General features: G+C 44.6%; 1 protein-coding gene across 2 annotated transcripts in view; it reads right to left on the reverse strand.

Moving 5' to 3' along the window:
* PLCL1 (phospholipase C like 1 (inactive)) overlaps positions 1 to 10,831 on the reverse strand; it is a 196,225-nt gene extending 185,394 nt beyond the window's left edge. The window contains exon 1 of one of the 2 annotated variants that reach the window (XM_053361477.1): positions 10,244 to 10,831. In XM_053361477.1, the coding sequence (XP_053217452.1) occupies positions 10,244 to 10,429 (186 nt within the window). In that variant the 5' untranslated portion in view covers positions 10,430 to 10,831. Of the gene's footprint in view, positions 1 to 9,522; positions 9,568 to 10,243 lie in introns of those variants that run through there. The other variant, XM_053361485.1, reaches the window with a different exon arrangement.
* Between the last annotated feature and the right edge of the window lie 5,150 nt (positions 10,832 to 15,981).

Below are 15,981 nucleotides of genomic sequence, written 5' to 3' on the forward strand. Positions count from 1 at the left end.
TTATGTTTTATAGCAGCTGGTGATGGCAATATCCCAGTTCACCAAACAGAAGCAGGAAACTGGTCAGATAAACCTTTGGCCTGATCCAGCAGGACTCTTTTGACCTTTAATCTCAGTCAGTCAAAATAAGTCCTAAAAACTAATCTTTGAGGAAAGTATAATCCCTCTTTATGAATGACATGCTGCATTTTCTGTTTTGCTTTTAGGTGGATTGTGAGAATCTATGGCAATCCTGGCCCCTTCCACAGCCTCCCACCAACTCCCAAATCCCAGTGCTATCCTGTTTATCATCAGCATCACTGAAAATCAATTCCAACTTTTACATCAATTTCAATTGCATATTTATTATTTAGACTATAAACTTTTCTTAAAGGAGCATCAGTATTGCCACATTTTCATAATTAAGATGCTTCATTACTGAGAATAATGTTACTTGAAAACAATGACCAATTTTGCTTTAGTTCATTACTGTTCTCTAGACAACCATTGTATGATCACATTAATTTGCAGAGGCTGTCCAAATATTTCATCATAAAAGAAATATGTGGTTTCTTTCTGTAGGAAAAGCACATTAGATTTCCTATAGAAAGAGGCCACATTCTTCTTTTATGATGAAATATCTGAATAGCTTAGGCAAATATAGATTTTCTATAATGGCCCTATCTACATCTTTCTCCACAGTAATGCAGTAACATCCAACAGGTATTTATTTTTGTAAACCATGTAGAGCGTTTTTATATATTAAAAAGATCGAGCAGCATATAGATTTTGCTAAATAAAACATGGTGGAACGCTCTGTCACAAGAGACTAGGGCCCTGCAGGATTTGACATCTTTCCGCAGGGCCTGCAAGATGGAGCTGTTCCGCCTGGCCTTCGGCTCAGACTCACTCTGACCCCTTATATGGGATTTGGTATATAAATTCTCCCTTGGCTTCTTTGCTGGCCCATGTAGGACCAAGCATGGATAGATAGCTCAGGTGAATATCTGACGTTTCCTCCCTTTATAGTCTTGATTTATGGGCTACTACTAAAATGTAGTAAAATGTAGTGGTGCTGTGGTCTAAACCACTGAGCTTTGAGCTTGCCGATCAGAAGGTCGGCAGTTCGAATCCCCGCAATGGCGTGAGCTCCCGTTCCTTGGTCCCTGCTCCTGCCAACCTAGCAGTTCGAAAGCACGTCAAAGTGCAAGTAGATAAATAGGTACCGCTCCGGCGGAAAGGTAAACAGCGTTTCCGTGCACTGCTCTGGTTCACCAGAAGCAGCTTAGTCATGCTGGCCACATGACCCAGAAGCTGTACGCCGGCTCCCTCGGCCAATAAAGCGAGATGAGCATACCAGAGTTGTCCGTGACTGGATTTAATGGTCAGGGGTCCCTTTACCTTTACTAAAATGAGGCTGCATTTTAAGCCGTATTTTAATTAACTGTTTGTTGTTTGTTGTTGTTGTTTTCCTATTACATTTTATTGTATTTCATATTTGGTGTTAGCCACCCTGAGCCCAGCCCTGGCCGGGGAGCGTGGGGTATGAATTTTTTAAAAATTATTATTATTATTATTATTATTATTATTATTATTCGGGCTCCCCAATTCTAATTTATCTATAGATTAATATCTGGTTGGGGGTATACTAACAAATCCTTAAAAGAGCACCTTTGTATATGTGGATCAGGACCTATCGAGAAGCTTGTACATTACATTTTATATTGCCCATTGTATGATTCACCCAGAACTAAATTTATCTCCCCTTTTCAGATTGCTTTAGGTCAACCAGATGATTTGAAAATCTGAAAATTAAATGGCTGATGGCAGATGTCAATAAGTGCATCAGCTACAGGGTGGCACTATTTGCATTAGTGGTAAGAAAGATAAAGGCAACCTTTCTGGATAGTGCAAGTGACAAACCCCTGGGATGCTGATTAGAAGGAATGTTTCTGAATTTTGGATATTGTATATTTGTCCTGGTCTGGTGCAGGCAATGTCTTTCATTTTATAGTTTTGTGATTTGTGCTCATACTGTATTGTGATGGTCATTGGCTATAAACAATAAAATTTACTGACTATAGACAAATTACAGCAGGATAGGGAACCTATGGCCTCTAGATACTTTTGGATTCCAGCTTCCATCAGACCAGCCAGCATGACCAATCACTGGGGTGATAGTTGTGGTCCAACAATATCTGGACCACAGGTTCCTCATCCCTTACTTAGGGTGTTTAGCGCTACATGTTAGTTACCCCTCAGTTCTATGCTAAAAGGAAAAGCCAAAACATGCAGAAAAAACACACCCAAACCTTCACGCCTTCATTGTGTAATCTGGCACAGATTACAAGCAATATTACACGGAAACTGTGTTAAAAATGATATACCTTTTACTTTCTTCACTTCAGTACAATTAATGCTTTCACCATATTTATTTCTTGAGGGTGTTTTCACAAGTAACACTGATTATAGTTTTGTCCTAAATGTATATCCTAAAAATATATATTTGTTAACATTCAGAAGTTTCATGTAGATGTTAAACAGCATAGGGGATAAAATCAAACCCTGATGAACCCCACAATGAAGGCTCCACAGGGCCGAAGATCACTCTTGAAACATCATCCTCTGGAAATGACTATCCAAGTAGGACCAGAAGCACTGTAAAACAGTGCCACCCACCACTAACTCAAACAGCCATTCCAGAAGGATACCATGGTCAACGATATCAAAAATCACTGAGAGGTTAGGAAGAATTAAGATGGACACATTTCCACCGTGTCTCTCTCTCTCTCCCAACAGAGATCATCAGGGCAACTAAAGCAGTTTCTGCATTAAAGGCAGAAAAAGGCAGAGTTTTGTTTATTATTATTATTATTATTATTATTATTATTATTATTATTATTACTTATACCCCACCCATCTGGTTGGGTTTCCCCAGCCACTCTGAGTGGCTTCCAACAAAATATTTAAAATACAATAAAACATCAAACATTAAAAACGTCCCTAAACAGGGCTGCCTTCAGATGTCTTTTATTTCCTTAACATCTGGTGTGAGGGTATTCCATAGGGTGAGCGCCACTACCAAGAAGGCCTTCTGCCTGGTTCCCTGTAACCTCGCTTCACGCAGTGAGGGAACCGCCAGAAGGCCCTCAGAACCGGACCTCAGTATCTGGGCTGAACGATGGGGGTGGAGACACTCCTTCAGGTATATTATTTATATTAAACACTGCAATTACAGTGGTACAGTACCTCTGGATACGAACAGGATCCGTTCTGGAGCCCCGTTCGCATCCTGAAGTAAACGTAACATGTGACTGTGCGTGTGAGCGGGTCGCATTTCACTGCTTCCGCGCATGCGTGTGACATCATTTTGAGCATCTGCATATGCGCGGAAGCCTTGTCATACTCCATTCCCAATTTTGAACCAATCAGTTGTTCCATATCCAGTTCTAACTGTAGCTTCTTGTCCCACATAGAGATTTCTCAGGAGACAGATGAGGTGATCAGCCACTCCCATTTCTTTAAGAACTTGCCATAGTTTGCTGTGGCCGACACAGTCAAAGGCTTTTGCATAGTCAATGAAGCAGAAGTAGATGTCTTTCTGGAACGCTCTAGCTTTCTCCATAATCCAGCGCATGTTCGCAATTTGGTCTCTGGTTCCTCTGCCCCTTCGAAATCCAGCTTGCACTTCTATTAATAATGGGCAATTCAGAATGCACCCGATTCAAAGTGTAAGGTGGGCCTTTAAAAAATATAAGGCCCAAACTAATTCATCCAAACTCAGACCACATTCAAGTTGGACTATGCCATCTCCACAACTCCCATCAATATGTAAGCTAGAGAAAGGTTATTTAGCGATGTCAACATACAGGCCATGAGACTTTGGGCATATTTAAACTATGGATTTATCTTCCACAAGATGCAGTGGAGACCAACAACTTGGGTTGCTTTAAAATACAATGAGACAAATTCATAGGTGAGTGAGTCCATCAATGGCTACTACCCACAATGTCTATGTTCTACCTTCACTGTAGGAGGTCTAGCTGCTAATTGTAGGTGGGGAGAGTGAAGGCTTCCCATGGGCATCTGGCTGGCATCTGTGGGAACTGGATGCTGGACTTTGGCCTGATCCAGCAGGGCTCTTCCTGTGTTCTTACCATATCCAGTCCCACCAGCATCTGCCAGGGAAAAGATTAACTTTGCAAAAAGAACAAGGGAGCAAGGATTCATGAGAGGCTGTCCCTCTTGAGACATTTTGGTGTTTCAAGTTGGAAGTTCATGTTCTCAATATGTTAGATAGGTAACCCCCCCCCCCCGTGACTTTTATTTCATTCGCTCTATAGAAATAACATTCAGAAACATGCAGCCTCATCTAACGCATATTTCCTCTGAAGTCTTATTTAGTTCAAGGAGGTGGGCACAGTGCTTCATTCCAAGTTTGCTTTATTAAAAGAAAAAGACAGACGTGTACTCTCCTTCTGGCATCCTTGTATTGCAAACCAGACATCTGAAATATCTTAACTGCCTGACCCACAGTATCTTATAAGAGCACAAGCTGAATGAAATTAAGCATTAAATTCTCTGTTATCGGTGGCTTTTAAAGGGTAAAGATGTCAGTGAGATGAATAGAAGTTCCTGAAGCAAAAAAAACCAGCCCATCAGCAAGGCACTGGAATCACTTTCCTAGGCAAGACATGCCTTCCAGCTACGGAAAGTCAGAACAGCTTTCCTGCCACTCATAGCTGTTCAAGTTTCATAGCTGTGTCTCACCCCTTCCTCAGTCCATCATCCAAAGGATGTTGCATCATTCACAAGCGCTGTCAGAGACAAACTACACACTAAACATTACTGGAACAAATTGCCAACAAGGTTTGGTAAGGTGAGGGTTAAGGGTGTTCAGAGGAACTTAACCCTTCCCCTCACCATTTTTCTGTTGATCCACCTCTCCCCACCCCCCACAATCTACTTCTCCAACTCCCATGAAGTGCCAGGTGCATGCTTACAAAGCTGCACACTACACAAGCATGCTTTAAAAGCCCACTTAAAAACAAAATGAAATGAAAAAACAAAAAAACACCTCCTTGCACTTGTAAAACTATCTAGTCAAAGAGAAGTATTTCCATTTACTATCTCCCTCTTGCAGCCTTAAGTGGCACAATCCATTATGCTGAACTGAGCAAATGTATAATCGCTAAACATGCTTCAGTCTTGTAAGGTCTTCAGAAAAAACCATAGCAGCACAATGCCCATGAAAGCGAATGAGGATTATGCCAGAGGGTCACCTTGAGGATGCTACGTACTCCACAACTAATAGAGAGTGACAACTTCCTCCATGAACGTTGAAATTAATAAAGAAAACGCTGGTTTACAAGACGTTCACCGTCAGCAAGTCAACCAGTAGCCTTCTTTCCTACAGTTTTTTCTTCTAAGACTGGGAGGCAGAGAGAGAGAGAAAACTACAGATAACAAAAGATCAAGCAAGCAGAAGAAACATTGCAACCAGATGGCAGCAGAAAGATACTCAAGGAATTCTAGATCAAAGTTTGTTCTGTCCTGCATGTTGGGTGGGGGAGCTTACTGAAACAAAGCAGATGGCAATCAGCAAGACACATGGCATCTTCTATCATTTCCATTCATTTGTAGCACTACATCAGAGTAAGATGTAATAAAAAGCTTCAAACACCTCTTATATGATTAATAATAATAATCAAATGTCCCTTCCAGAATACCATTTACAATGTCTAAATATGTCAAATGTCATTCAGTGGGCGTTACTCCCAGATAAGTAGGGTTAAGTTTGCAGACTTACTCTGTATTCTTTAATCTGACTAACAGCAACAAGCATTCTGATGGGGTTGTTGCTTTAAATTTTGTTCAATAATTATGATAAATACCATAATCAGTGACATGGCTCTGAAGATCCAAACAAAAACTGAAGCTAATAGGTGTCTTTCTTGGTTGCTCGCCACCTAGCTAGGTGAAATTAGTGGGCAGAAGTGAGATGGCCTTTTCCATGGTGGCACCATGGCTCTGTCCTTTGCAGTGAAATAACCATGAGAGTTGTGTTTTCATAGTTTGGGCTTAGTGAGTGTTTTATTCTTGGTGATTCAAAAAGAAATTACCCTGAATTTTAGATTTTTGCATTACTGTTGCATTTTTGCATTTTTATTACGTGTGCTACACTGAGACAGTTCTGCTCAGAAAGGCGGCCCTTAAATAACTTTTGATAAAATAAAATATTAACATCTGGCTCAGACTAGATTATCCACAGATTTCAGGAAACAATCTACCAGATTAGCAATTATAGCAAGTGGTGCTGTGGGTTAAGCCACAGAGCCTAGGGCTTGCTGATCAGAAGGTCGGCAGTTCGAATCCCCGCGACAGGATGAGCTCCCGTTGCTACCCGGTCCCTGCTCCTGCCAACCTAGCAGTTCAAAAGCACGTCAAAGTGCAAGTAGATAAATAGGTACTGCTCCGGCGGGAAGGTAAACGGCGTTTCCGTGCGCTGCTCTGGTTCACCAGAAGCGGCTTAGTCATGCTGGCCACATGACCCGGAAGCTGTACGCTGGCTCCCTCGGCCAATAAAGCGAGATGAGTGCCGCAACCCCAGAGTCGGTCACGACTGGACCTAATGGTCAGGGGTCCCTTTACCTTTACCTTTATCAGAAAATTAGCAGGCAGCAGCAAGGAATGCTCTTGTCTTGTGTATTCAACCTACCAAGGCACCTTACAATCACAACCCTACAAAGTACCAGTAAGTTGTTAGACCACTGAATGGTCAGCCACAGCAGGGCTGAGCAAGGATATGAACCATATCCATACCTGAGCACTCTAGTCATCATACTAGCCATGTAGAATCAATGAACAGACATACCATTCCGCATGCTGACAAACCGTAACACATGCAGGAAAATGGGCAGGGAGATGCTTATCTTCCATCTGAGTATAAAGTATTTTTTCCCACTTCAAAATATAATGCTCCACTGAACTCCAAGAATGACCTGTCTGCTGACACCCTACTTCACATCTCAAGAAAAGGCCACATATAGGGCAAATCTATTTCTTTGTTTACCCAGAAGTCCAGTTTTCATTGGTACTTACTCTCTAGTCAGAATACACAGGATTTCAGTCTTAGCAATTCAGAACCTCCCCAGTCAGCACATCATCGCTTATTATTACCTCCACTAGGTATGTTTTGTAATGTAAAAATATACTTCTGTGGTTTTCAGAGCCACCCCAAGGAAGCAAGTTTCATCATAGGTCACATACACAAACAGCATTCTCATAATACATCACTTTCATTTTTTCTTTTACATACACATCTCTAGCTCTTTAAAAATAAAATACAAATGGTTTTTACATTGTTGTGGCTGGCTGGCAAGATAGCTACAGCAAAGGAAAGCTATGGAACTGAACTCCTGCTTTTAATATATTTTCATAACCTATGTCCACTGTCAAATAACAATTAACACAATTGCTAAATGCTTAGCAATCTGTATGTTGTGCCCCAGCATCTTAATAAAGCCTCTCTCTCAAAAACAGGCATAATACTTCCCTTTTCTCAAACTCTGTATTTAAAGTATTCCCAGCAACTATTCCTTGTACAGTCACTCCCCCAAACAAAAACAAGAAAAATCACTTTCCGTATAATCTTCAATTCAAAATAACAACTACATTTGTGCACCCCAATCTTTATACTCCCCAGTCTTAACTCCTATGCTGTTCAGAAGATAACACAAGGTTATGTTTAGTAGTTTGAAATTGTCTGGAGGTCCAATTTCATTACTACCATTAGGCAGGCACCCTCCCTCTACTGTTTTAGATGCCTGCTTATTTCAACAAGCTTAGCCAGACATATAAATTTAGTTATGTACACTGGTTCATAACATTTTGCCTAATTTATCTCTGCATTCTTGATTTTATATTATTTTACACACACCCATTACAGATCTTTTAAGATTAAGCACTTTAGTTATTGTATTTTAATGCAGGAAAACTTAAAGCGCTGGTGGTAAACTCTGCATGATGCAGTCCCGACCACATTGGAAGGGACCCTGAGGATCATCTAGTCCAACCCCCGGCAGTGCAGGAATATGCAGCTGTCCCATACAGGGATCGAACCTGCAACCTTGGTGTTATCAGCACCTTACACTAACCAACTGAGCTATCCAGTGCTGTAGATACATGGCTGAACCTTGAATGTGTACATATGTTTCTACACAAAAAGCACATAGGTAAAGGTACCCCTGACCATTAGGTCCAGTGGCGGACGATTCTGGGGTTGCGGCGCTCATCTCGCTCTATAGGCCAAGGGAGCCGGCGTTTGTCAGCAAACAGCTTCTGGGTCATGTGGCCAGCATGACTAAGCTGCTTCTGGCGAACCAGAGTAGCGCACAGAAACACCATTTACCTTCCCACTGGAGTGGTACCTATTTATCTACTTGCACTTGATGTGCTTTCGAACTGCTAGGTGGGCAGGAGCTGGGACTGAACAACGGGAGCTCACCCCGTCGTAGGGATTCGAACCGCCGACCTTCTGTTCGGCAAGCCCTAGGCTCTGTGGTTTAGACCACAGCGCCACCCGCATCCCCATAGAAAGCACATAGTCTGACTAAAACATAAATGGAACCCACTTGATGGCAACTTACTGGAAATATAAGCTGCATTTCCTGCCCAAGCCTGTTCAGCTCCTAGCCCAGGCTGCACAGCCAACCAACGGAAGAATCTTCAGTAACTCAGGGGTAGGAAGAAGCACCTGAACGTCTCTGCTTTGCAAATTTACACAACTGAGTGGGCAAAATTGGGAGCCTAGTTTATCGCTCCTTAAGCATCCTTCCTTGTACCCAATGAAAACTGGGCACACAGCAATAATCAAGGATAACTCCAGGGCCAAAGCTGTGGGCATCTTATCCCATAATTCTTTTTCTACAAATATCCTCTTGATCCGACTTCATTTAAGCAAATGAAGAAGCTCCTCCCACTTGATTATTCCCCATATGTGTTGCATCATCTAAAAGTTTTTCTGCTGAGTAAAAAAATGTCACACTCACTGACGGTTTCCTAGTTAAGCTGGCAGGGCTTACTGTACTGTTACCGTATGATTTTACCTGCTTCACTAGCAGCAGATTAAATTTAAAGCAGAACTGAAATCAAACTATGGAGCGCAGCAGTTGCTCCAAGCACTTCCAGGAATAAGCAATAAAAAGGGTGGCGACAGTACGTGAAGGGATGCCTGATTTGGAGTAACTCCTGCTATCCTGGATAGAACCAATTAGCTTAATGCAACCATCCGAGATGCAGCCTCCTGCAAGAACCCTTTAAAGCACCACTGCCAAACAGCATGGCCAAGCCAGTGCAAAGGATGAAATGCAGGCACACGACATAAGACTGAAGCAAAGCACAATGTAGCTACTCCCTGGAAAAAGGGAAAGTACGAACTCCTCTCCTGGCTGTTATTTCCAAGCCTAAGTTAGGAAAAGCAAACAACCACAGCACATGTTGACATGGCGTTCATAAGAACCAGTCATCCAACATCATCCTTACCCGCCAAAGACATTCCAGAGGATTACACATTATTCTGGTACAATAAACAGTCACAGCAAGAGGGGATGCAGGTAGCGGTAGATCTGACTACTGTATAGGGAAATTTCCTCTCTTTTTTTCTACTTCTATATTTCAACTATTTCCCTGCTTGCAACAAAGAGAACTGACCACGTGGTGAGCCAGTCCTCAGCAAAAGGAGGTGCTGGTGGTGGTGGCTCTCTCCATCCATCACCTGTGACAATCCTCTTCCTTTTCAGAAACTACCGACGCCCCTTCCTCTCCGCATGTTCCACTTGCAGCCGAACCTCAGAAAAGAAACTTTTAAAGGAAGCAAGTCGGAAGTAGCTCTAAATCTCCCCCCCCCAAAAAAAAATCTCCCTTCTCTGCATGTACCGAAATACACGCCGGATTTCTCCTAGCCTTCCCTGAACATCGCCACGGCTTAAGTGGCCTAGACAGGCGCCCCCAAACTGTGTGGGTTCATGGTTTTCTATTAAAAGGGGGTGGCGCTCGTCGGAGCTGCGCTACACGTGTAACCACATCCCGATCGCAGAGGGATGGAAAAGGAGAGGAGCTGATTTTTTGTTTGGCGAGCTAGCAGCAGCAGCAGCAGCAGCATCCCGGGTGCAGCGAGCGAGCCGAGCGGCTGAACACGCGCGGCGGCGCCGGGCGTCACGTGTGAACCCACGCACCCACCCACCCTCCGGCGGCCAATGCTTACCTTAATGATGCTGCTCCTGCGAGGGGTCGCCCTGGCCGCTTCGAGGAGGATCGCTTCGGGGTCGGCGGCGGCGGCGGCGGCCAGAGACACCCCGCTCCTGCGCTCCCTCCTCCGGGGCGCCTCGGGCTCCGGGAAAGGCTCCGAGTCGCCTTCTCCCGCCGCGGGCGCCGGGGTTGCTTCTGCCATCGCGAAGCGGAGCCGCGTCAACTTCGAGGGGCGCCAGGCTGAATAATAATAATAATAATAATCCCTTTTCTCCCCTTCCCCCTTCCTAAAGCGCCGCTGAGGCAAGTTTCCGCGAAGGAGACGTCGCGCTCGCCTGCTGCATTTTCTGTGGAAATATGAGGAGAAAAGCCGCCCCGCTCGCTCGCTCGGGCTCAGGCGCCCCTCCGCAGCCGCCGGGGCTCCGTCGCAAGCGGGGAAGGGCAGGGCGGGGAGGCGCTAAACTTGGGACAATGAGGAGTTTTGCAGCTGAGGAGAATCGTGAGGCGAGGCGAGAGGCGCACTCCGCCTCCTCCTCTTGCTGCTGCTGCGCGCGCTCTTCGTCCTCTTTCTCTCTTTCCCTCACACCCATTCACTCGCGCGGGGGGCCCCTATTTCCCGCCCCCTCAGAAGCCACATTTCAGCGCGCACATCTCCGGGCTCCCCGCCGCCGCCAACCGGCAGGAAGTGCCGCCGGTTTCAACTCCCCTCTCACACACACACTCGCGCTTCTCTTTCTTTTCTGTTGTGACAGGGCCGGGGCTTGTGTGTTTTGACAGGCGGAGGCTGACGGGCAGCAGCCCCGACCACTCCGCCGAGGGGAAGCGCTCGGCTCGGCCAATCGCCGCGCCGAGGGGGCGGGAACGGGGAGGCCCAGAGAGAGCGGAACGCGCTCCCTTCTGGAGATCGCTAGGTTTCCCGAGGGGAGCAGAAGAGCCAAGCCGGAGGGGTTTCGACGGGGCGGGAATGTACGGGGTTGGAGGGCATTAATTAGCCTTTGGCTAATGAAGCGGCCTGTGACCTTTAAAGTTGTGTGTGTGGCGGGGGGTTGTTTTTGTTTGTTGTGTTTTTATATTGTAAACAGCCCTGTGATCCTCGCAGGAAGGGCGGTATAGAAATTTTAATAATAATAATAATAATAATAATAATAATAATAATAATAATAATAATAATGCCACTCCCTTCCCCATGCAGGAAACCCACAACTACAGCCCAGTTTTATGTCTCTTTTCTCAAAAAGTAACCATCTTTTTAATCATTCAGATCCACTGTTTGTAGCCCTGTCATAAGAGATCTGGAGGCCAAGATCACTAGGGAGTCTAACAGCCCATAATGATTTCAAATATAATAACAGCATAAAAACTCAAGTCGTCGAAAGTTAAAAAGGAACGCACGTTTTAAAGGGTTTTGAAATTAGAAAGGTAACATTTCCTGGCACCAAAACAGCATCAAAAAACGTCCGCTTGGAAAAAGGCTCTCTGGAAAAGGCGTTCCACAGCCAGGGAGCCACCACTGAAAAGATCCTGTATCACGTGGCCACTTTACTATAGGTTCCGCCTTCAGTATTGTAAAACATACTATAGCAAATGCATTTTCAGTGATGCTGGTTACTGCCCAAACATAACTTAGTTAACGAAAGAGGAAGAGTATGATCCGAAATGAGTCTTATTTCTTTTTCACTTCACAGTTAGATGCAATTTTGTATAAAGTACATCTTTTACCCCCAGAATCCACACAGTGTTCAAGGTTTCTTTCTATTTAAATAAATAAAACACTCAGCACTGTAAAATTACTGCAGATACAATGCATGAACATGAAAGGGGATAAAATGTTGGATATTTCTGGAGGTACTGGGGAAATTCCTATCATAAATAATTAAGGGCATGTCATATCTTACCTTTAGCCAATTTACTGGTGGACATTTGTTCATGCAGTCCGTAAACAAACGCCCAGGAAAAAGTGGAATTAGTTAGGTTAGCCTAAACTAGCTGTCAGGCTTTGTAGCTGGTGAAGTACCAGGAAATGATAGGATCTTTAGGCAGATGCAGTATTCATCTCCTCACTTACAAGTATTCATATGGGATGAAAGATGTAACTGTTCCCCCACCACCACCATCCAGAACTGCCGTATTATCCCAAGGTGACTTGGGAAGAGCTGTTGCTTTCTTCTGATTGTGTTTCCTATGTGCACTGGATAGCTCAGTTGGTTAGAATGTGGTGGTGATAACGCCAAGGTTGCAGGTTCAATCCCCATATGGGACAGCTATATATTCCTAAATTGCAGGGGGTTGTACTTCATGATCCCCGGAGTCCCTTCCCAGTTCTATGATTCTACTTTTATGAGAGCTAAGGGATCTCTTTCTCTATTTCCATTTCTGTGGCCAGAATTGGATTAGTAAAGGTAAAGGGACCCCTGACCATTAGGGTCCAGTTGTGACCGACTCTGGGGTTGCGGCGCTCATCTCGCTTTACTGGTCGAGGGAGCCAGCGTACAGCTTCCAGGTCATGTGGCCAGCGTGACTAAGCCGCTTCTGGCGAACCAGAGCAGCGCACGGAAACGCCGTTTACCTTCCCGCCGGAGCGGTACCTATTTATCTACTTGCACTTTGATGTGCTTTTGAACTGCTAGGTTGGCAGGAGCTGGGACCGAGCAACGGGAGCTCACCCCGTCACGGGGATTCGAACTGCCAACCTTCTGATCAGCAAGCCCTAGGCTCTGTGGTTTAGACCACAGCGCCACCCGCGTCCAATTGGATTAGTAGCCCGGTCCAAATATCTTGACTCGCAACAAGAGGCTGCATGGAAGGATCAGATCAGTGGTACTTGGGACTTACGTACATAAATCACCCATGTTCAGAAAGTTTCAGAATATTGTTTCATTTATTTTATTTTAGATATCTTTGCCAACTTTTAAAGCAAAGCCCTCACAAGGTGGCTGACATAAAAAGAATAAAACAATCCTATGCAGCCATTTTAAAAAGTACAAATTTCTGTCCCAGCTTCTGCCAACCTAGCATTTCGCAATACACCAGTGCAAGTAGATAAATAGGTACTGCTGCGGCGGGAAAGTAAACGGCATTTGAGTGCGCTCTGGCTTCCGTCACGGTGTCCTGTTGCGCCAGAAGCAGTCTAGTCATGCTGGCCACATGACCTGGAAAGCTGTCTGCAGACAAAGAGTGGCTCCCTTGGCCTGAAGCGAGATGAGCATCACACCCCATAATCGCCTTTGACTGGACTTAACCATCCAGGGGTCCTTTACCTTTACTTAACCTTACATTATATGCAGGGCTTTTTTCTGGGAGTACTAAAGGGTATGCAGTACTGGCACCTTTTTATTCTAAAAGAAATGCGCTGCCTACGTGATACTGCACAGTGGTTGGTGTGTCAAGAGAAAAAATACTTTAGCACATTACCCTTTCTCGTGTTCTGTCACAATGTGAAAAACCATGTGCTGATGCTGATGGACTTTGGAGAGCATGGCCAGAACCTTCACTCTTTGGTCCTTTGCAGCCTTGAAGGGCGGTGTACTTCTGAAAGAGTTTAACTGCTTTGAAAAATAGCCCTGAGATCAGGCAAGAGGAAACTTTTCAGAAACCAGATCGCCCTCTAGCTTTTATCTGTAGAACATTCGCTCAGCAAAGGTTAGCGTTGCTCTCAAGGAGCAGCCATCCTGGAGGCTTCCCTTTGTTGAGCCTGCCAAATCAGACTGTTCTTCACCATAGAATGACCCTTGGAATCAAATCAGTTTAAATGCTTTGAATTTTGGTTGGTGTCAAGGGCTATGAGCTGAACTCAGCAAGTGCCAGAAATAATGACACACGCCAGGGCTCTCAGCAAGTGTGAGAGAGCCTTGGGTAAGGTGCCCCCACCCTGAGCTCCTGCCTACCCATTCCAGCAAAATTAACAGGGGTAGCAGGTTGGATGGTGCTCATGTGGTGGGAAGCATCAGGGGTCGGCCCAGAGGTATTTCAGCACATTTAAAGCGCACAGCTTCTCCTAAAGAATCCTGGGGACTGCAGTTTGTTAAGGGTGCTGGGAACTGTAGCTCTGTGCAGGGTAAATATGATTCCTGTGCTTATTTGGCAGGAACCATGTCCTTTAAATGTATGGTGTGGATGGTGCTCTTCATCAAAGTGGTATGCTCTTAAAAAAAAACAAATGCTGATGATGTTGATGATGCAGAGGCTAGCATTAGTCGTGGTGGGCTCTCCAGTTCCCACAGACCCTGGCACTCCAGGACAGGAAAACTTGTTATTTACATTTATGTATCACCAGTAGCCATCTTGAACAGGGTAGCTGAAAAGTCGGAACGAACAAACAGTCAGGATTACAATGTCCATCTTTGGGTGAGGTGTGAAGGAATATGAGGCCATCGCCTTGCTGAAGCTAATCAAGCCTTGGTCTGGTCAATACTTACACGGGTGATCACCTGGAATCCACATTGTGACATTCCCAGCAATCCCTCTCTGGACCCTGTCTCTGGATTGGTCAATCTCCCAGCTACACTAAGTCTTGACTTCTGCTTAAGATATCTGCTGCCGACACCTACTGATTTAGAGAGCAGCAGGACTCCCCCCCTCCCGAAAAAAAATATTACAGTGGTACCTCGGGTTACATATGCTTCAGGTTACATATGCTTCAGGTTACAGACTCCGCTAACCCAGAAATATTACCTCGGGTTAAGAACTTTGCTTCAGGATGAGAACAGAAATCATACTGTGGCGGTGCGGCGGCAGCAGGAGGCCCCATTAGCTAAAGTGGTGCTTCAGGTTAAGAACAGTTTCAGGTTAAGAACGGACCTCCGGAATGAATTAAGTTCTTAATCCGAGGTACCACTGTACAATCATACATGTCCGAAGTCTGTTTTGGGGGCCTAATCCGGCCCACCATTTGATTTAATCCTGCCCCCGTGGCAGCTCAACAACTTTGGGGTAAAATTGTAAAAAAAAAAAGCTCAGCAGCTTCAATCCCGCGCTCTCATGCAATTTTGCAGAGCAACCCCCCCCCCAAAGCCATGATATGGCATGTCACCCCAAAACACACATTTATTGGTGCCGTGCCCAAGAAAAGCACTTTTTTGGAGGGGAAATGTGATGCGAAATCACGCAAGATCATGGCAACCAAAATGGCTGCTGTGATAAAAAACGGGAAGATGGTATCCTGGATTTTGGCTTCAAGATGTTGGAGAGAATGCACAGGTGTTGAGGTGTAACATCCACTGAGCTTGAGCATAGATCAGGAAACATAGACATTTGTTTAATTAGTGAACCCAACAACTAAAACAAATTAAATGGAAATCATTAAAGGCTGCATGCTTTTGACTTAATTTTCTGACTTGACGTAAACAATGGCAGAAATTAAAACAAAACCAACATAGCGTCAAAAAGATTTAAAATATCCAGTGACCTTGAAACACCTGGAGAAATCAAAAGGTCTTCAGGTGGTGAAGACAAGAAAGTTGGTGTCAACAGAGCCTTCCGAGAGGAGCATTCAATAACCAGGGCACCCCGGTACAAAAGGCAAGCCTTTCTCAAACTCACCTTATTTTTGAATTTAGGAATTTGGAGAAAGGCCTCTGACAATTACCTTAATAACTGGGTGGCTCCAAAAGGGAGGAAATACTCCTTCAGGTATCCAAGACTTGAGCCCTTTAAAACTCCTGTTTGTAAATGTGCTAGGAAATTGACTGGGTGCTGGTGTGTTACAGAATTTCTAAACTGGTGAGATGTGTTCCCTGATTCCAGTCCTGGTTAGCA

This window comes from Podarcis raffonei, chromosome 1 (genome assembly GCF_027172205.1).
Source record: "Podarcis raffonei isolate rPodRaf1 chromosome 1, rPodRaf1.pri, whole genome shotgun sequence".
Classification (NCBI taxonomy): Eukaryota; Metazoa; Chordata; class Lepidosauria; order Squamata; family Lacertidae; genus Podarcis; species Podarcis raffonei.